The 20630-nt window shown below is 41.0% G+C and overlaps 1 protein-coding gene across 25 annotated transcripts in view; it reads left to right on the top strand.

Moving 5' to 3' along the window:
* The window catches only part of ATP9B (ATPase phospholipid transporting 9B (putative)), a 282461-nt gene that overhangs the window by 144992 nt on the left and 116839 nt on the right, over nucleotides 1–20630 (top strand). For all 25 annotated transcript variants that reach the window (XM_044744021.2, XM_044744020.2, XM_044744015.2 and 22 more), the window contains one exon: nucleotides 3156–3232. In XM_044744021.2, coding sequence (XP_044599956.2) covers nucleotides 3156–3232 — 77 coding nt within the window. The remainder of the gene's footprint in view (nucleotides 1–3155; nucleotides 3233–20630) is intronic.

The raw sequence follows: 20630 nt of genomic DNA, 5'->3' as shown, positions 1-20630 counted from the left end.
GGTAATTTATTGTTATATTTAGTCCTCATGGCAGATTAGAAATTTAAAAACAAAACCTGGCACTTTACCATACATAGTTTGCGAGGCTCCTGTACTAGAGAAAGGTTAGTACACATAGGATTGAGACAGCAGGAGAAGCCGTCCCACTAAGACATCACCTAAGAGACCAGACCCAGAGAGCTCTGGTATACACGAAGACACGTGGAACCTGGGCATGCAGGAGTAGTGGAAATAACCCACCCCAGCATGCAGTTCTTAATTCACAGCCAGGGGTGGGAGTTGATGCTTCCCAAACCTTCCATCTCATGGGGCAGTTGCAATGATCTGGGAGTGGGTGGAGACATTCTGTCCGTCACTTCCTGTTGTTCTGACACCTTCCCCTGACTTGCACAGTTGGTAGAGCCTAGAGCTGGTGAGGTCTCCCCATCACTCTCTGTGTCCCTGGCCTTGGTCTCTTTGTGTAACTTTCCTGAAGATAGTTCCCTGTCTTCAGGCTGCGTGGCTGGTCCTGACAGGTGTGTAGTGTTCATGGGTACCCTGCCCTGCTTTGTGTCTTCATGCTCTTTGGTGTTTTCCTTTTCTTCCCTTGGTTCCCAGCACGTGAAAGTACTGCAGTCCACGAGCAGCCAGACACCAGGTCTTGTTGAGATTGGCACCAGGAGAGCATCTGTAGGTTGTCGTCCATTCCCAAGGCTGCCACAAGTGGCCCTGGCACTTTCCCTGCCGAATCTAGCAGGTTCTTGGTGTGTAATTGAGTCAGGAAACACTGTGGTTGGTTGATGGCTATCTCGATCTGTCTGTCTCTCTCTCTCTGTACAACATTTTTCTCTTTTGTAGTCAATCTTCTGTTATTTCTGATGAATGTGTTATATTTTATCCCCCTCTCATGTCTCAATTTCAAAATTAACAGGTAGTCTTTTCCCATATTTCTTTCTACTCTATATACAGGGTTTACTCAATCTTTTAGCTTATAATAATTCATAAATACATACTCTTTTTCAAAGAGAATGAAGAATATTCCAGATATTCTGTACTGACTCTAGTAATTTTAGTAAATAAATAGCATGACAGACTCAGAAAAAAAATGCATTAACTACATGAGTACTCATTTTTAGTGAGAATGAAATGAAATAGTACATATGATAGTCTTTACCAAACTTTAATAGATTATACTAATAGCATTGCATGAGAAATTCTTTAAATACTTACTATATATGGTATATTTAACATGCAGATACTGACTGTATTCTATGTATATCTGAATGAGGTGTTTCTTGTTAGTCTTGTCATTTCTCAGTCTCATTCTCGGCCCTGTAAACGGTACCACAGCCTGTGATCAACATTGCCAGTCGGCTCCCTGCTCTAGGAGAGTGGTTCTAGGCCGTCTGCTTTCTCTCAGGCTTGTTTCTTCTGCTGTTGTTAAAAATAGTTTGCAGTTTGTCTTGTTCTGTTTTTGTGGTTATTTAACATTAGTGACACTTTTATGTTTTGATTAAGTTAGACTTAATTGGCAAAATAGGAAGAAAATATCAGGTCAGATTTAACATTTAGCTTCACTGACAAAAGAATTGTGTGATATTTTTTTTGAAAGTTTTTTATAGTGTATCATTATGTGTTTAATATTTTTCTGTATAGCAAGTACAAACATATCATCTAGGAAGTTTATTTGGATAATAATATATATAAAGATAGCATTTGTGCAGTTTGGGTTAGCTTATATGCCAAATGTGAGCTTACTGTCTTTTCAAGAACACAATAAATTTGAACTTCACACGCTAAATTCAAACCTTGTAGCTTTCCCAGTGGCACATAGTTTAAAAAGGGAAAAAAGGAAATGCTTATTCCAAAAGAGAAAAGCTGTGTAACCTCTGCAGGTGTCGCTTGTGAGTGGTATTCCAGCAGCCTTCATCTTCTTGAACGTCCTGTGGCAGAAGCTGTTTGAACGTGATGTTTGTAATACGCAGCTACCGTTGCTCATATAAATCCGAGAGGTTGCTGAGATCCTACTTTTTACTCCGTGGAGCCTACTCTTGACTCACTAAGTTTCACACATTGACCTCATGTGACATGGAAGTATTTTTGTATAATTATCATATTTAATTCTGCGATGGTTGATTTCAGTGAGTATGGATATTTTGTCTTTCTCATCTTTTTTTTTTTGAGGAAGACTGGCCCTGAGCTAACGTCCATGCCCATCTTCCTCCACTTTTTATACGTGGGACGCCTACCACAACATGGCTTTTGCCAAGCGGTGCCATGTCCGCACCCGGGATCTGAACCAGCGAACCCCGGGCTGCTGAGAAGCGGAACGTGTGAACTTAACCGTTGCGCCACTGGGCCGGCCCCTCTCATCTTAATCATATTTCTCACCTTCAAAATTTGTGAAAATAAGGAATATAAATTATAGGTAGCTGCCAATCTAGAAATAGACTTCCATGGTCTTTGACACTCCAGAGATGAGAGCTTCTGAGCCTTTGTAGTCTGTGGGTTCTTCTAAGGGTGATCTCTTATTCGTTTATCTTAAGTTTGATAGACCACAAAATTATCATTTCTCCTTGACATGTACAATTAGAAAACCAAAGTTTCAGGAGACAGGAATAAAAGAGACTAATGACATCTAAATTCAAAATGATATGTTGTTTTTGTAATGTTTCTCTTACTGTTTTAAGTGTGTATGTACCGAAATATCAGCGAAGGCTCTTAGACCCAGTAGTCTGTAAATGTGCAGTGGAAGCTTGTAGACTTCTGTTTAGAGGGACTGGTGCAGCTGACGCTGGCATGGTTTGAAGTCACACGATGAGTTCCATCAGTTAAGAATGTCGCCTCTTTTTATTTAACTTCAGTGTCAAGTTACCATTTTAGTAGACATTAATGAACAATGTCACTCTTTCTGTTGTCAGTGAAAAGGATGTTAGTTCATTTGCTAGCGTTATATGTAGGTAAATTTGTATTACTTAAGAAATAATGAGTTTTTCAAATTTTATGTTAAAAGTTGAGATTAGATTTTCTCGAACTAGCCAAATTAATATGCTATTGGATAAATTTATATAAAATAGTGTAGTAATATTTTCCACCAAAACAGTTAACTAGAAAATGTTGTCTCTGTGCTTACCCTTTAAAATATCTCTATAAGGACCACTTTCGTGTTTTTGCAGGTACTGTAATAGGTGTGGTCATTTATACTGGAAAAGAGACTCGAAGTGTAATGAACACATCCAATCCAAAAAATAAGGTAGGCTAGATGAAGGAACGGCTGCTTTAATGAACTTACTTTTTCCTTTCAGTAAAAAAGTACATGTCATTCTGAATAGCTCGTTCATTTTAGCTTAATATATAGCATAAAAACAGACTTTCAAAAGTGCTGGTGATTTAGGTTATGAATTCTCTGTGTTTATATAACAACATGCTCATACTGTAGAATTTCCAAAAGTATCTTTTCTTGATTTATCAGAGTTTTATATGTGTCTTAAATTTTCATTGTTAGATATATAATTTGCCCATAACTTGACAGTTAATTATGAGTCTTAATTTCAATCTATTTATTTTACAGTTTACACTCCTTATTTTTATGTTTATGGTTCATTTTTAAAATAAAGGAATCTGTATTAATGTTTTTATGGTATTTAATTCGATGTGTTATATTGTTAAACTAATTTTATTTAACTTACTTCCATTTCAGAAGAAGCATATTGAAAACCAGATTTTGGTTTTAAAGACTGCTGTTATATTCCTAAAATTGTTACTTATGCAGTATACACGTGTGGCTAAGTTAAATCATAACAAAAGTTAGTTTGAATTCTCAGTAGTTGTTATTTGGATAATACATTTTGTATGATCAAGTCACAAAATGTGCTGATGTCCAGTGAATGAGAAGCTCTTTCTGCCTGTGCATTGTACTTACTTTTATTTGGAACATAACCTCTGTGTATCTAAGTAGAGTAAAAAATCCTGTCATGGATTAATGCCATGCTTTGTGAGTAATTAATAGTAAAGGTTGTCTTTTGCAGGACATATTATTACAAAGCAATAGCAATGAAATATTTCTTTGAAAAGATATTTTTTAAGACAAAATGTATTCCATTTTTTCAGCTAAATGTGATTTTTAAAAAATAGTTAACCCTTCAAAATTTAGGAAGACAGCACTGGCGCTGTGATGCTTGGGGCCGTTTGCAGTGCAGCTGACCAGCACTGACGGTGCTTCCTGTCCAGAGGGTGTCCTCACCCACCCACTGGGTACATGCGTTATCCCCATGAGATTACTGGAATTTCATATCTCTGTGTTTGTTAAGACTCCAGGTGTCTGTGTATGATGTGCTTACTAAGGTGTACTGTTATTTTCGTATAAATTCTGATTGTGATGACAGGGAAGACTATCTCTGTAGATTGATATTGCAACTTGGCTTGCATTTGAGCAAATCAGATATACCCAATATGTTCTAATCAAATATACCCAAGTCAGCATTCTATAATAGAGTTAACGTTATTTAAAAATAAATTATTAAACTAATTATTGACAGAGTTAGAATCACATACATATTTATGTATGTTTTCCATGAAGTAGAGTGATTTCTTTTTCCTTTAGTAAGTAAAACTAGGATGTTCTAATAATGCACATATGAGTTCTAGGGTTTTTTTTCCTTAATCATTTTACTTTTACAATTATAATATTAGAGGGTAAATTTAATTTTAAATATAAGTTTAAACTTCTTAAAGGCTATCCTGCCTTTAATACAACTCCTTTTTTCAGTCTGCCTTATTCTTCAGTGTAGCTTGTTTCCTGTCACTTTCTCGTTGTGTGTCTGTGTGGTCAGTTCTTTTCTTTGTTCACCTTTAGTTTTGTGTCAGTGTGCTCTTTCCCTTGGGTGTTGGTCCAGGGCTGTTGAGGCGACCTTTTGTCGGTTTGTGGCGCAGTTAAGAACTTTGACCCTGGAGCCTGACTGCCTCGGTTAGAGTCAGCTTTGCCCCTGACCAGCTCTTTGACCCTGGGCAAGTGCCGTCTGTTACCCATCCTTGTTATCTTTCTACAGAATGAAACGTGAAAGGTGAATGAATGCCGTAGCCTTTCAGTCTAGCCCTCACTGTCAGTCGAGAAACGCTCCCTGAGTGACTAGTTGTGGAGGGCACTGTGCGCGCTGGCCGCCACATGCCTGGAAAGCTTGCCACTGCCCCTTCTCCGCACTCCTCCTCTCTCTTCTGTTTTTCCTCCTCCTCCTTCTCTTCCCTCTCCCTGTTCTTTTTTTGTTTATTTTTAAACAGCCTTCTACATTTCCTCGGTGTTAACAGACTGTTTTTTAGGAGGGCATCTTGGGGGTTTGCAGAATTGGGTTTAAGTCCTCACCCTGCCACTCGTCCATCTCACACATGGAGCTGACGTGCTTTCAGTGGCTTGCACCTTCCTGGTGCTTAGTCACGTTCGGTGCCCCCCTTCCAGTTAGATATGGTGGTGACAGTGATGGCTGTGGACATATGGCAGGCACTCTTCTCAGCACTGTGTGTGCATTCCGTCGAGATTCTGGGTTTATATCAGGGTGGTTGCGGTGCAGGGAGGTCATGACTTGTCGACGTGGTGCTTGCTTCTCCTTGAAGGCACTATAGATAGAGCTCCAACTTGATATTGAAACATTTTTCTGTAAATAAAGGAATAATCTTAGGAGAGAAATAAAATCTCTGAATTTGCATATGTCACTAAATCTTTTGGAGTGTTAAATATTAGATTTATAGGAAAATCTGGGACAAGGTTATAAGCATGCTACAATGGACAGAAAGTAGCAGATGTGATTTATCTGGGGGAAATGTTTGTGATATATATTGAATGAAAAGATTATGTGATATTTGAATTCCTAACCAGAGAAGGGAAGACAGAAATTATTCACTGTTTGTAAGACATTGTTGTCTAAAGACTACATCTCAGTGTTCTTCCAGAGCTTAGTAAATCAACAAACTTTTGGACCTCAGAGAAGGCTAGTGGAAACGAAAAGTAAACATTTAAAAGGGAAATCGAATCATTTACCTGAGTTTCATTCGATTTCTTAAGGGAAGCAAAACCATCCCTGAACTCAATTCTGAGAGCTGTCCCATGCACGGGACGTGTATGACAACGTCAATGGATGCCGTGCTCAGGTGAAGTTTCGCTGTGGAGTTCATTGACAGCAGGGTAGTTTGGACTGGAAATACATATTTCTGAGTGAGTCAGGTCTCTAAGTCCTGCTGTAATACAAAGTGCCCTAAACCCACAGTGGCTTACTACAGCGGAGATTTCTTTTCTCCTGGTGGACCATGTTTAACTTATTGGCAGGTACTCTGCTCATCATGGTCCCTTAGGGACCCCTTCTGCAGACATGCTTCCATGACCACTGGGATAAGAAGAAACCAACACAGGAAATTACATACTGACTCTACGGTGCCAGTAGGGCAATGTAGGTCACCTTTCTTTGGCCAGAGCAATTTCTTTTTCATTTGGTGAGGAAGAATGGCCCTGAGCACACATCCATTGCCAATCTTCCTTTTTTTGCTTGAGGAAGATTGTTTCTGAGCTAACATCTGTGCTAATCTTCCTCTGTTTTATGTGGGACACCACCACAGCATGGCTTGATGAGCAGTGCTAGGTCCGTGCCTGGGATCCAAACCCATGAACCCCAGGCTGGCCCCTGGCTGGAGCAATTTGATGGCCTCAGCAAAGTTGAAGGAGTCAAGAAGGTACAGTCCTAGCCCAAGTGCAGGAGGAGGGAGAATTTGGAATATTTGATGAACAGCACTACTGGCTACCCACAGTGTGGTTATCGATGAGATTTTACAGACCTTTTTTGTACATTAAAAAAAAAAAAACCAGTAGTTAAGGGATTAGCAGAGGAAGGGCAGCCCTGAAAGAACGTTGAAAGAGGAAACATTTTCGAGGTGGTTGGTGAACAGCAGCGTGCTGGTCTGTAGAGGTCATTGGGGAGGAAAAGTGAAAAGAAGCCGGTGGATGCAGCAATTAGGAAAATATTGGTGAAATGAAAACCATTGCCATGGATTTATTTGGGTGGAATTCAAATGCAAGGGCACATAGGTGGAGTTTTTCAAGGTCAGTGGTCAAGGGAAGGTCATGTGTGCAGGGTAGGGCCCCAGGGTTAGGGAGGGAAGACGCAGCATGTTTTAGGCAGGAGGCCGAAGCAACCGAGAAGTGGTGGTGATCAAAAACTGACCGACTGGACTGGAGGGAAAGGATTTTATTGATTTTGTTTGTTTGTCTTGAGGACATCAGTATCACAAAACTATTAATGCTCTCAATAAAGGAAGAGAGGGTCTTAGTTTATAAAGAAGAAAAAATATTCTATGGAAGAATAAGTTTCATGGGCATTCAGTAGTAACTGAAATATATAAATGTTAAGATTACTTAAAAGAAAATTATATATTGTTATATGGAAAATAGCTACCATATAAAATATGGCATGGCTTCTTTGATTTGTAGAGAATATTTACAATTATCAATCAGTCAGTCAGTATCTCCCTCTCCTCCTCCCCCACCTTGCTCCGTTTTTCATTTATTTCCTATCTTCATTGTAGTATATATAAGGAACGTATGAATTTGTGAATTTGCCCTAAGTTTCTAGGATGAAAAACACTACGGGAAAAGCAGTGCTGATTTAAGAAAAAAAAAAAATTAATGATAACAATAACTGAGGTGGTGCATTTGGTGGAGAGCATGGTAAGAGTTTGAGTTCCTAGAAGCACCGAGAAGGGTCACAGCCAAACAGTTTAGGCTCGTAAATTAATGAGCAGTGCTAAGGACCTGACTGGTGCTGGGAATCTTAAGTTTATAATGGAACCAGTAACAAGTCTGTGGTTTTCTCAGGCTGATGTTCAAGAGCCAAAGCAGAAATGAAGAAACAGACACACAGATCGCTGGTCTAAAGGTGCAGGTTGTCAGGGTGGGTGTGTCCAAGGAATAGAGGGCAGACAGGAACTTATCACAGTGTGGCAGTCACTGCCTGCAGATCCAGACAGACAGCTCAGCAACAGCAGGGGGTCTTACAGATTATGGTAGTAGATAGACATCAGAAGGCTCTCTGTACTCACACCCACTCACAGGACCCCTGGAACGTCTTGAGTATTCAGACTCACTCACCGAACCCCCATTCCAGTGGCCCTGCGCCCACCACAGCTTTGCTCTTTGGTGAAGGCTGTTCCAAGGAGTCCCTTCTCCTCTTGGAAACCGCCAGCCATTCTCCGTGACCTAGGTGACATGAGTGTGACTCCCATTTGTGCTGGAAGTTCTTGGGACCAACATTTGTGCTTTCTAAAATATCCTCCCAGAGTTGAGCAGATGGGTGTTAGGTATTTAACCAGTTTTATTTATTTTTAAACTGGTCATTCTGCTCAGCTAATGTCCAACCCTTATTTTGGCCAGTTCTCCTTTTTGTCTTCATTTTGTCCATTCTGTTCTTCTCTACCTGCTTTTTAAAGGAAAACTTCAAGTGAAAAGTGAGGAGAGAAGTATGCTCACCCTTGTACACAAGTCCTAGGTTGAACAGGTGTTCCCTCCTTGTTCCGTCTTTCCTGTGTTGCACACAGCATGCCTTTCATCCTCGGTACTCTTTTCTTAAAACAGAAATTCAGGCCCTTTCTCTAGCTGCTGCCTTACCTCTGGTCTTACTCTGTGACTCCTGCCTGCACAGCCTTGTCTCACACCCCAGGTGAGTGGCTGTGGGTTGGTGACATCCACTTCACATCTGCCTGCACTGCCTCCACCCCTTGAATTGCCCCAGACTTCCTGAATCAGAAACTAGGGGGCCTCTGCTGCACACTGAAGATTGAGAGCTCCTGTTCCCTTAGTGGCCACTGCAATCTAAAATATAAGAATTCCTGTGTAAATTAATGAAGCTGCAGCTAAATTCAGTGACTCTGACAAATGTCTCATGGAAATTCATTTAAGTTGGCCCTTCAAATTAATTCTTGAAATCTAACTTGATAATTTTAGATAATCAGATATACAGCTTTATACTTATTACAAGAGTTTATTGGACTACTTTTTTAAATGTACATGTTTTATCTAGACATGGGGATTAAGAGTAAATTCTGCAATATTGTTGGATGGAGGAAGATTTTAAGGTGGAAAGAAATTCTTGAAGCCCCTTTTCAGGATTAGAATGTTTTCCTTGTAGCACCCATTGAGGACAGATGTAGAGCAGGAGACACAGTCCACTCAAGTTCGGACATTTTATTTTAGAACTTTGAACAGATCAAAGTTTTTATTACTAAGCAGTTACTGTTACAATAATATTTGGTGAAAGTTTAAATTATAAGGAGTGCACCTTGAGTAATGGCCTGCTTTATAGAACTTAGCTTGAGATATATTTAATAAGTTGATCCTTGATTACATTTAAGAGGGAAAAAATTCTTAAAGGAGGTTAAGAAAAATCAATTGTGACAGGTCGCCATTTTCATGCCGTTCATAATAATAAGTTGCTCAGAGCAAGAACATCAAGGATGAAATGATAATACGAATTGCTTCCAGCAGTATTGTAGTCCCTTGGGCATATTGATTGGTGTTTCTAATAAAAAGATGCTTTCAGATGTCTCACTGACAGACAGATAGGTGATATGTGCCATTATGTGAATTAGAGCTGCTTCTTGTTATCAGAATTATTGTAAAGGCATTTTCAGATAATAGAACAAAATAGAATCCGCTGTAGTGTACTTTGAAAGTTGAAATATCAAGGCTGTTTTGGAGAGTAGCTTTCTTATTTTAAAAAGAACAGTTTATTACTATTTTAAAAGTTGGGTTGATTTATATTAGAATATTACAATAGAATAACTTATTTTTCTCTTTTCTTGTGGTTGCAAATAATCATAGCACTCCTTAATTTTCTTAATAGTTACCTTCTTGAATAGTAAAATATTTTGGATTTAAATGCTTATTAAAAATGTGATCATGTGCTTCACAAAAGAGCTGCAGTTTGCAGAATATACTGTTATAGTCGATCTACGTGGATAAAAAGACTTTGGGAATACTTTATCGGATAGCTGTTATTAATATTAACAAATCATAGTGTTTTAAAGCCTCATCAGGAAAAGATTAACTGGAGAAACAAACCTACAATAAAGTAATTCAGTAGCATATAGACAAGACCCAGTGGGGCTCACAGGGTTATGACAGCACACATAGCGCCTTCACTGCCCTTGTGGAGCCGCACATTTGATGTTACAGCTGCTCACGATTGAAAGTTGTGTTTCTTCATCAGCAGTGTGAATGTAAATAAACTTATAATTTCAGGAAAGCAATAAGGAGGCAAAATCTAAATGGTGAAAAACCATCCTAATGATAACATATGGGACATAATGCTCTAGCAGAGTATGTAGTGAATATCTAAACTGGAAAACTTATATTTAGTCCCTAAATTCCTTTTAAATGTGAATTTGATTATAAAGCAGGTGTCCTAAATAGGAAACACAGGCATATTTATTATTTAAAGTATATGCTTTGTATCACTAAAAAGACTTAGTTTTGGGGCTGGCCCCATGGCCGAGTGGTTAAGTTCGCGCGCTTCGCTGCAGGCGGCCCAGTGTTTCGTTAGTTCGAATCCTGGGCGCGGACATGGCACTGCTCATCAGACCACGCTGAGGCAGCGTCCCACATGCCACAACTAGAAGAACCCACAACGAAGAATACACAACTATGTACCGGGGGGCTTTGGGGAGAAAAAGGAAAAAAATAAAATCTTTAAAAAAAAAAAAAAAAGACTTAGTTTTACATGAAGTTCTCAATGAGAAGGGCTTACTAATCATTTATTGCCTGTTAAAGAACGATTTGATAATATTTAATCATTTTTGAGCAGTACAGCTAAATTCTTGTAATCAGTTCTTAACAGAGAAGTGTAATTTATTCAAGAAGCAAGTAGGTATTTTCATAATTGTCTTTGTTTTTTGAACTCCTTGATTCCTTACCCTGAGGCCATAAAAACTGTTAGAAATTTGTGGAATTTGTGATGATTTATTTATCCTGACATTTCCATCTTAATTTATAGAAGCTCACAAAACTAAGTATTTATTTATTATTATCCGATTATTTGGAAGCATTTCCTATGAAAGCCCTTTTGGATGGGTAAGAAACGTGATCTGAAGTAAGGTTAAATAGCTTTCTTCCCACGTAATCAGCATTGTCAGCTAATAATTACCTTTCACAAAACTTTAAAAATCTGTCATGTGAGTTTGCGTTTTCCTACTCTACTGAGCTGTTAACTGCCTGGGATTTCCTTTCGAGGGACAGTGTTGATTGAGGGCACTGGAACGAGGGGATGCACGTGAGAACTTTGGTAGGATGGGGCGCTCAGGGCCTGTTAGGCATCTTACTCGTTCTTAACTCCATCCTGTTATTTAACAGAGCTGGATATTGTGTGAGCTTAGTCTCAATGCAGGTTGGTTACTGAGGGTGGATTAGTTCAGTAGACAGGACTGAGAGAGCTGTTTTGTCTGGTTGATTAGAGTTTGTGCTAAAATGAGGCCGGGCTTGAGAGGACCCTTCAGAAGATGTGTCTGTCCTACTGAAGGCTCTTAATAAAGATTTGTGGAGTTGTTGTTCATTCCTGGATGAGGAAATACTGCTGGTAGTATTTGTTTTGACAAAGAAAGACTAGGTAGAGCATTCCAGTGAGACACTGATGATGGACTGGAGAAACCGTCACCTGAGCCCTTGTGTTAATTGGCTTCTTTACTCCCTTGAACTTGTAAATTTCTAAACAGACAGACAAGATGTTGTTACAGACATAACTGTAACTAACAGTCCTTTTTGATTATTAGTCTTATTTTTTGAAGCAACTCTAGTTCAAAAAAATTTATACTTTGAAAACAGGTAAGGAAGAAGAATTGTTTACATTGAAAGTTTATAAATTTATTAAAAGGTTTCACCCTAACACCTTAGGGATTAATAAACAAACCTGTTTATTCATCTAACTTTTAAAATGCAATTACTGCCTAAGTTGCAAATCACTTTTTTCGTGGTAATTTCTTTGGCAAAAGATAGGATCTTAAAAAATTACGTAAATTTAAAATGTCAGCTTGAGTAAATATTTGCTGCATGAGTGGCCATCACACCTGAGCACTGTTCTGGAGCACCTGGTTCTTGTGGGCTTCACTCTGGCCCCACCTGCCATGGAGCAGGTGCCAGTCACTCTTCTTTCTCTTCCTCTGTGCTGACTGCTCACATGCACTCTCGCTGGTGACCTGCTTCCTTCTCTCCAAAGGATTCAACAAAATACGATTACCAGCATCCATGCACGTCCCCGGCCTTCTAAGGCCTTGTCTTGGCTGTCACCTCCACTGGGACCCTTTTTCTGACTGATTTTTTTGGTTTCTCATGGCCATTGAGTGGTGGTGGTGTTCCCGGTTCCACCATCACGATCAGTGCTTCTCCCTGTCACAGCACTGATCGCTGTGTCTTTCAAGGCTGCCTGTCTCCCTCTTTCTCCTGAGCCTCGGTCTGAGTGCGTGGTCCACAATGCAGGCTGCCATCGTGTCTCCCCTAGATAATGAAACAGCTGCTTTCCTCGAGTCTCCCTCCGTACCCCCTCCAGTTCTCTGGATCACACCCTGTGCCATGTTGATAAAACACAGGTTTGATAAGGTCAGTTCCCTGCCTAAACCTGTTGCAGGGATTCCTGTTGCTCTCATGGCAAACACTAGAACCCCTGCTGTAGCCAGGAGGCTGTCCTCCTCCAGGTGTTCATCCTGGGCTGTGTGCCCCCTCGCTCTGTCCTTGGCCCCAAAGGCTTGTTCTGCATCCGAGCACATTGTGCTTCAGGGACCCAGCTTGGTCAGACTCCTCTGGCAGCTGCAGAGCACCCTGCATTTCTCTCAAGCACTGAGGAGAGGTGTAACTAGATCACTCTGCACCTCGTTGCCTCTCTCTTCCTCTAAAAGGTAAGCTGCTTGACCATAAAGACTGTTTATCTCTCTATCTCTGGTGCCCTGCACAGCATAACTGCTCAGCAAACTGGCTGAGCAAATGAGTAAACCTAGGATAGCTTCGTTCACCTGTCTGCCTCTTCCTTGAGGCTGTGAACTTCCTGGAGGCAGGAGCTGTACCTTGTTCATTCCTGTATCCCAGGCTCCTCAGACACAGTAGATGTTGGGCACTTTAAATTAGGATCTAAAAGAGGATATAGCGGCTGGCCCGGTGGCGCAGCGGTTAAGTTCACACGTTCCATTTCTCGGCGGACTGGGGTTCGGCGGTTCAGATCCGGGGTGCGGACATGGCACCGCTTGGCAAAAGCCATGCTGTGGTAGGCGTCCCACATAGAAAGTAGAGGAAGATGGGCATGGATGTTGGCTCAGGGCCAGTCTTCCTCAGCAAAAAGAGGAGGATTGGCAGTAGTTAGCTCAGGGCTAATCTTCCTCAAAAAAAACAAAAACAATAAAAGAGGATATAAAGATGACTCACATGCAAGCTGTGTATAGGCTTTGTCAGGGAGGTGCACATACCTGTAATAAAAATTAAAAATGAGCAGTGCTCTTGTGGGCGATCTAAGTGTGCTGATAGTGTAGAGACTAGAGGTACCACATGGAGTACACCTTTACTGAGCACTTGCCATGCTCCAGACACGATACCAGGCACTTCCTGCATCATCATATATGTGATTTGGGGTTTTCTGTTTGTTTATAGGTTCATTATCTCTTACTATCCTTGATTGGTGCTCAGATTGTCCCTTCTTTGGCCTGTGGGAGCCCCTTCAACCCAGTGTTTGGGTCCATTATCATGAACCCATCATTTTAAAATATTTTTTATTCTTTCTGCCACAAAAGATGTTCCAGATTCATCTTGTACTTTCTTTACCCCAGCCCTGGGATGAGCCCTGGGTTCCTTTCAGCAGAGAATGGTATTTAGAAGTCAGGATCTGGGAGCTGGGTGTGCTCATTGCTGTTGAGATGTGTTGTTCCCAAGCCTAAACAATGGACAGAGTGATGCACGGGGAGGGAGGGATGGATGGATAGGTAGACGGATGGATTAGTGGATGGATGAATGGACTGATCGGTGGATGTATGGAATAGATGCATGGTAAGTGAATGGGATGGGTGGGTGGATGGACAGATAGGATGGGTTGATGGGTAAGTGGGTGGATGATGGATGGATGGATGGATGGGTAGGTGGGTGGATGGATAGATGAAATGGATGGAGGGTGGGTGGGTGGATGGATGGCGATGTATAGGTCTGTGAGCAGATAGATGGGTATGTGGATGGATAGGTGGGTGGATGGAATAGATGGGCCTGATTCTGTGTGTGGACTGCATGTCCCCATCCTCCACTACTACCACCAACTCTCCCTGTGACCCTGAGTGAAGAAACAGTGGAGACTGTGGTCCTTCCCTTTCTACATCTGCCACTGAGAGAATAAAGTAACCCTGACTTGCAGTGAGTTGCCTATTGTGTCTGTTATTGCTTGGGGATTAGAACTAAACATTGTCTTTAAAGAGGTTATAATCAAAGAGGGAATTCATCACAGATGCATTTGTCTTATGTCTCTTTCCCTACATTTTGCATATAGTAAACCCTTAATAAATAATGATGTATTTTCGGTGAGATTTGCTGTGCCTACATTAAGGATAGTTTTTTAATGTTCCAAATTAAGTGACTTCAAACTTAACAGATTTAGGAAGCTAGGCTTAGAAATTCAAATGTATGTCTTCTAAGCCACATAGCTAGATTTCTATGTGAAATATGAAGTACTTTTCTTCATTGCAGTGATGTTGATAGCTGACACTAACTGTGTTACAAGGAACCATGCAATTGCTTAACTGCATTACTAACACTCCCACTACCACAAAATAAAGACATGAAAATGAGAAATAGAAAAAAAGACAAATGTAACATTACTACATAAAGTTCGTTAACCTGTGGAAATGAGCAACTTGTGTGCGATACAGTTTAGAGAAGGATTTATTTTGTTTTGCTTGAATATTTAGTCATTCAAACAACAATTTTCTTAAGTTAAAGTCAATAATTTGGTTTTTTTATTACAATTACAAAAATTGTTTCATAGCCTTAAGATACAGACATGGTCTGAGACACACGATATGGAGAACAGAATTTTCATAATGGATCAATTTAATATGTTTTTAATTCCAAACAATATAAAGAAAAATGACTGCTTCTGAGGTTTAGTCTGAGATGATGCGTTTGCCCTGCTTCCGATGGCTGCGGGTGATGCTGCAGCAGCTCTGTCTCGGGAGGGCGCGTGTGCACTGTGCCTTGTCAGAAGGCACCCCCAGCTACCGTGGAGTGGACTCTCGCCTTGAGAGGAAAATCAGATTGAAAAGTTTACTCGCATTCTTCAATTATTTGTCAGTCCTTATTCAAGATATACTCTTAAACTGTGGCTTTCTGGATAAAGAGGCATAACAATTTTAAAGATAATTTGTGTTTGCTAATTAACTAAAACCAAAAAAATAAATAAATGAGTTCTTGGACATTTTAAATTATCCATATTATTTGCACAATTTTATTTAATACACTTTTTTTCTTTTGAGGAAGATTAGCCCTGAGCTAACACCTGCTGCCAATCCTCTTTTTGCTAAGGAAGACTGGCCCTGAGCTAACATCCATGCCCATCTTCTTCTGCTTTATATGTGGGATGCCTACCACAGCATGGCTTGGCAAGTGGTACCATGTTTATACCCGGGATCCGGGGCTGCCGAACCCTGGGCTGCCAAAGTGGAATGTGCACACTTAGCCACTGCACCACCGGGCTGGCCCCAATTTAATACACTTTTTAAATCATTTTAAGGATGTATAACATGCTAGATTGTAACTACATGTTCTGGTTTTGTTTTAATGCTGAGTTAGTACATTATAGAAAAAAAGAAGGATGCTGAAGATCTGAATCTGTTTTACATTGGAAAAGGAAAGACATTCTGTGTATAACTTTTAAGAGTGAATAAAGATTAGTTTATTTTCCCCCTTAAAATGAATATAAGTAGTTCAAGAAGCATAAAAATGCTCAGTTTGTTATTTTGTTAATGCTACAGTGTTAATTTTTCAAGATAAAATGGGAGTTTTCTTTGGCCATCCCTTTGTCACCCTATGAAAGTGGGAAGCTTCACTTGCTGGTCCAGCCTTCTTTTATTTATTGTTTGATCTGAATTTCTTGGTTAGTTCTGGTTGTTTTAAGCAGGTCAAGCTATTTGCTGCTGCTACTGATTAATGTGAAGTTGTTTCTTTCCATTTATAATCTTTTGATAGCAATTTACCATGTAAGTTAAGTTTATACTAATAAATTGAGTATAAATTCTCAGTGCTCTATTTAGTGCCTCAGTTCTCTCCTGAGAATCACCTGCAATACTCATAAGTGCTCCTTCATCCATTCAGTGAACACATATTTCTGTAGGTGCTGTGCTGGGCGCAGTAAGTGCACAGATGCATAAATGTCTTTCCCTCAAGGAACTCGACATCCGCTGATGTGGGAGACGTATTAGCAGATCATTTAAAACAGACTTGACCTTTTTAGTCTTGGTACTTGTAGTGTGTTTTGGGAGTACTGAAAATTGGCCCTAACCAGCTGGGAATCAGGGTTGGGGAGGTGTGGCCTGAAGGGTCAAATCTGAGGAGGAGGGAGATGAAAGTCATTCTCCGTCAAGGGTAAGAAGAGAGCCTGTGCAGGTACCTGGAGCGATTCAGCCTGGTTGGTGTGTGTGTTCAAGTGAGGGGGTGGCCAGTCCACAACTTGCCCCCGGAGGGTCTCCTGCCTCACTAGAGTGCTTGAACTGTATCCTGAGCCAAGGAAGGATGAAGTAAGGGGTGGGGAGATGCGTGCTTCAGGTTGTTCCCACAGCCCTGTGGGGGACTGAGTTAAAGGTAAGGCTGAAAGCCAGCCAGGCCTGGTAAGACCTATTCCAGACAGTTTACGGTTGTACTCTCCACAGCGTGTGATGGCGATAACAGTACTGTGTGTATTATGTGTATAACACATTGCCTGACACACCATAAATGCTCAAAAATGTCGTTAAAGGCACAGGAGAACTAGGAATGTTAATATACTAAGGTAAAGAAAAAAAATGGAGTCTGGTGCTCAGCTTTTGACTTTCTAAATAGATTTAAAAAAAACAAATTTGAAGTCTTGAAAACCAAGACTTTGATTTGGAAAAGCTGGGTGCTGTTGAGATTCAAGAGGTCAACTCTTAAAGGAATCAAGGTAGAGTTTAGAACATGAATAGTAAAGAAAGAGATGGTACAGTCCAACTATCCTGTCGTAGACTTCCCATCTTAGCCTGCTCTGGAAAAGAAAAGAGATAAATCGAGAAGCAGGAAAGATGGCTGTGGGCATGGGGTTCCTGCCTCCTGCTCAGGACTCCCAGGAGCGAGGTGTGCACGCAGAGATGAGTGCTGCAGTTCCTGCCTGTGACTCTGGGGATGGGCAGCTTCACAGGTGAGCCCTAGCCCACAGCACTGCAGGCTTGAGGGTGCTGAGGCTGCCCTCCAGTATCCCACAGTCTCCAGAGTCGTGCAGAACAGCGCCAGAAGTTTCTGTACCCCCTGGAGGGTGCAGGCTGGAGAGAAGACCAGGACTGTGAAGCATTCAGTAGTGACCACAAAAGTGACCTGTGTAGGTGCCAACCACACAGTACAGGACTCCAGTACTGCGAGCTGATGTCATGCAGTTAGCAGGCAGGGGAGGTTAAGAGGTGGCCTCCCCATTCTCAGATGACACTAAGTTCCCCTCACTTCATCCTGGAACTTTGATGTAGGGGTGGGAAAGTGGAGTGGCAAAGGCCTGAAAACAATTTAATTTAAATCTGAAATACTAATCACTAATTTTAGTGCGTTAACTAGGATGTGACCAGATCATATTCCAGTAGACTGATATTGAGAAATTTATTTTAGGAAAATAGCCTTATACTTTGCATGTCTAAGTCCATGTTCTATAAAGATGATATCCACTATCCTAGCATTTTCCAAATGCTGCCATTTTGAGGCACTTTTGATACTGCAGTAGAGGATTCTAGACGCAGTTAGATGTGATTCTGTGTCTGGTGGTCAAGACAGAGATTTGCGTGTTGGTTGGAATCATGGGGGTAGATGCTATACCATGGAAACTGAGCGTGGGCCAAAGATGGGTTCTGTACACCTCCAAGAACACGGTGTGCTGAGAGGACTAGGATCCACAGGAAAAGGCAGAGGTGCGACTTGGGCTTGAGATAGAGAAGAGTTTCAAGACAGAGGGAGTGATCACAAGTGTCACCTGCACCAGTCTGACGAGATTTAGACCGGAACACATACATGGAGCTGACTATTTGGAGGGCTGTGGTGACCTTCGATAAACACAGAACTTTCAGAAGATGAGAACTTTCTACTTCAGCTAGAAGTCAGATGCAGGGAGATGAGGAAAGGGTGAGAGGTAAATGAGGTGAATGAATATTCTGAGGCTGGAGTTTGTTTATAGGAGAGTGGGGAGGTTCTCATTAGACTGAGCATAAAGGGGCAAGCTAGAGGCTTCCAGAATCCAGAAATGGAAGGAATAGCCTCTGGATTTAACACATGCAAGAAACTTAGAAATTGAGAGTGCATTTCCCCTCCAAGAAGGGAGCATGTGCAGTGAGATGTGTGTGCTTGTGCACGTGCACAAGTGCTACCAACCCTTTCTCTTTGTATTCATTTGTCTGCCGTGTTGGAGATGCATCTGCTACTGTTTAACCCAACTTCCCAGCTTGATGGTCTGTGGGAGCTTGTACCAGCTTAGCCGAGGTGTGGCGTGCTTGCTCTGGCTTACAGCCTCTAGTGTGGCTTTGCGCGGCCTGCGCAGTGTAATCAGCTGACAGTGTTCAGTTTGTTGTCATAGATGAAAATGTTGAGCAGTGTGTGCAGGATTTCCTCAGTTTAACTTCTATAAACTTTTTCATATTATAATCTTAGATTACTGTGTATATTATTTCTTCAGCTTTTCGCTCATTTTCTGAAGTTTCAGGAATGCTCTTTATTTAGCAGCTTTTAAGACATGAGATCCAGTTTTACACGTATTTAATTTTCCTCTAAAATAATCTTCCTCCACATTTTGCATTACATTTTATCCTAAGCCACAGACCAGTGTAAGCTATGCTCCCATCAGCTAGGGGGCTTTTAGACAGAACTTGAATTTTGCTTAAGAATAAGAATAATACTTAATTTCTGTTATACCTTTTTTGTTTTGCTTTGTTTTGCTGAGGAAGATTAGCCCTAAGCTAACATCCATTGCCAGTCTTCCTCTTTTGTTTGAGGAAGATTAGCCCTGAGCTAACATCTGTGCTAGTCTTCCTCTGCTTTTTTTTATATGTGGGTCGCTGCCGCAGCATGGCTGACAAGCGGTATAGGTCCATGCCCAGGATCCAAACCCATGAACCCGGGCTGTCGAAGCAGAGTCCACCAAACTCAACCACTACGCCACAGGGCTGGCCCCGCTGTTATACTTTTTTGATGTTTGTTTTTTAATCTTTGTTGACTTTACACGCATACACAAAAGTGCACAAACTTGAAGTATACAACTCAACGAATCATCACAAGGTGAGCACACACTCATAGTTCATGATGTGGTTAAGAAGTAGAACTTTATCAGCACTCCAGAAGCTTCCCTCCCTCACCACCTCTGCTCCTGGAGGTAACCTCTGTCCTCATATCTAGTTGACTGATTATTTTTGTCTGTTTTTGAAGTTTACAAAATGCAAATACATAATGCATGTTTTTCTGTGTTTGGCCGCTTTTGTACAGTAAGCTGCATGTGTGAGCTTTGTCGACATTGTTGCAGTGCCGCAGGGTGTTGTTCATTTTCACGTCTGTGCTCTATTCCGTCATGAATCAACCGTAACTTTTGATGCAGTCGTTGTGTAGTTGACGGTCTTTGGGTTCTTGCCAGTTTTTTGCTCTCCGGAGTTGTTCTGCTCCAAATATTTATGCATGCATGTCTTGGTGTGTACAGGCACGCGTTTCTGTCAGTTCTGTGCCCAAGGAGTGCAGTTGCTGGGTCATGTGATACGTTTATATTCATTCCATGTAATTTCAGTCTTCCAAAATGATTGCACCCATTTTCATTTGTCCCAGCAGTGGGAGAGAATTCAGGTGCCTCTATGACCTTGTCCATTTTTTTTAAAAAGTTTTAACCTTCTCATGGGTATTTAGTGATGTCTCATTGTGGTTTAGCCTCATTTCCCTGATGACTGATGAGGCTGAGTTTCCTTCACATGTTTATTGGCTGTCCAGGCTTCTTGGTTTGAGAATGGTATGTGTCTGTTGTTTGCCCATTTTCCATTGGATTGTTGGTCTCTTTCTTATTGTTTTGTGGGAGTTCTTTATGTGTGCTGGTACGAGCACTTTGTTGGTTATATGTGTGTTATTTCCTCCCACTTTGTTGCTTGTCTTCTCAACTGTCTTCAGAGTGACTTGATGAATAGCCATTCTTGTGTCTAATGTAATCCAATTTATCAATCTTTTCTTTTTATGGTTTAAGAAATCTTTCTCTACCCTAGGTCATGAAGGTACTCCCTTATCCTCCAGAAGTTTTATTACTTACCATTCTCAGATCTCCAGATGTCTGGAACTGGGTTTTGTGTTTGATGTGAGGACGGGACAGTTTCCCTTTTTTCCCCAGGTAGATATCCAGTGGCCCCATAACTAGGTGTGGAAAGGCTGTCCT

Source organism: Equus asinus, chromosome 7 (assembly GCF_041296235.1).
Source record: "Equus asinus isolate D_3611 breed Donkey chromosome 7, EquAss-T2T_v2, whole genome shotgun sequence".
In the NCBI taxonomy this organism is placed as follows: Eukaryota; Metazoa; Chordata; class Mammalia; order Perissodactyla; family Equidae; genus Equus; species Equus asinus.
The sequence above is the reverse complement of the archived record's forward strand: the minus strand, read 5'-3'. Positions and strand labels throughout refer to the sequence as shown.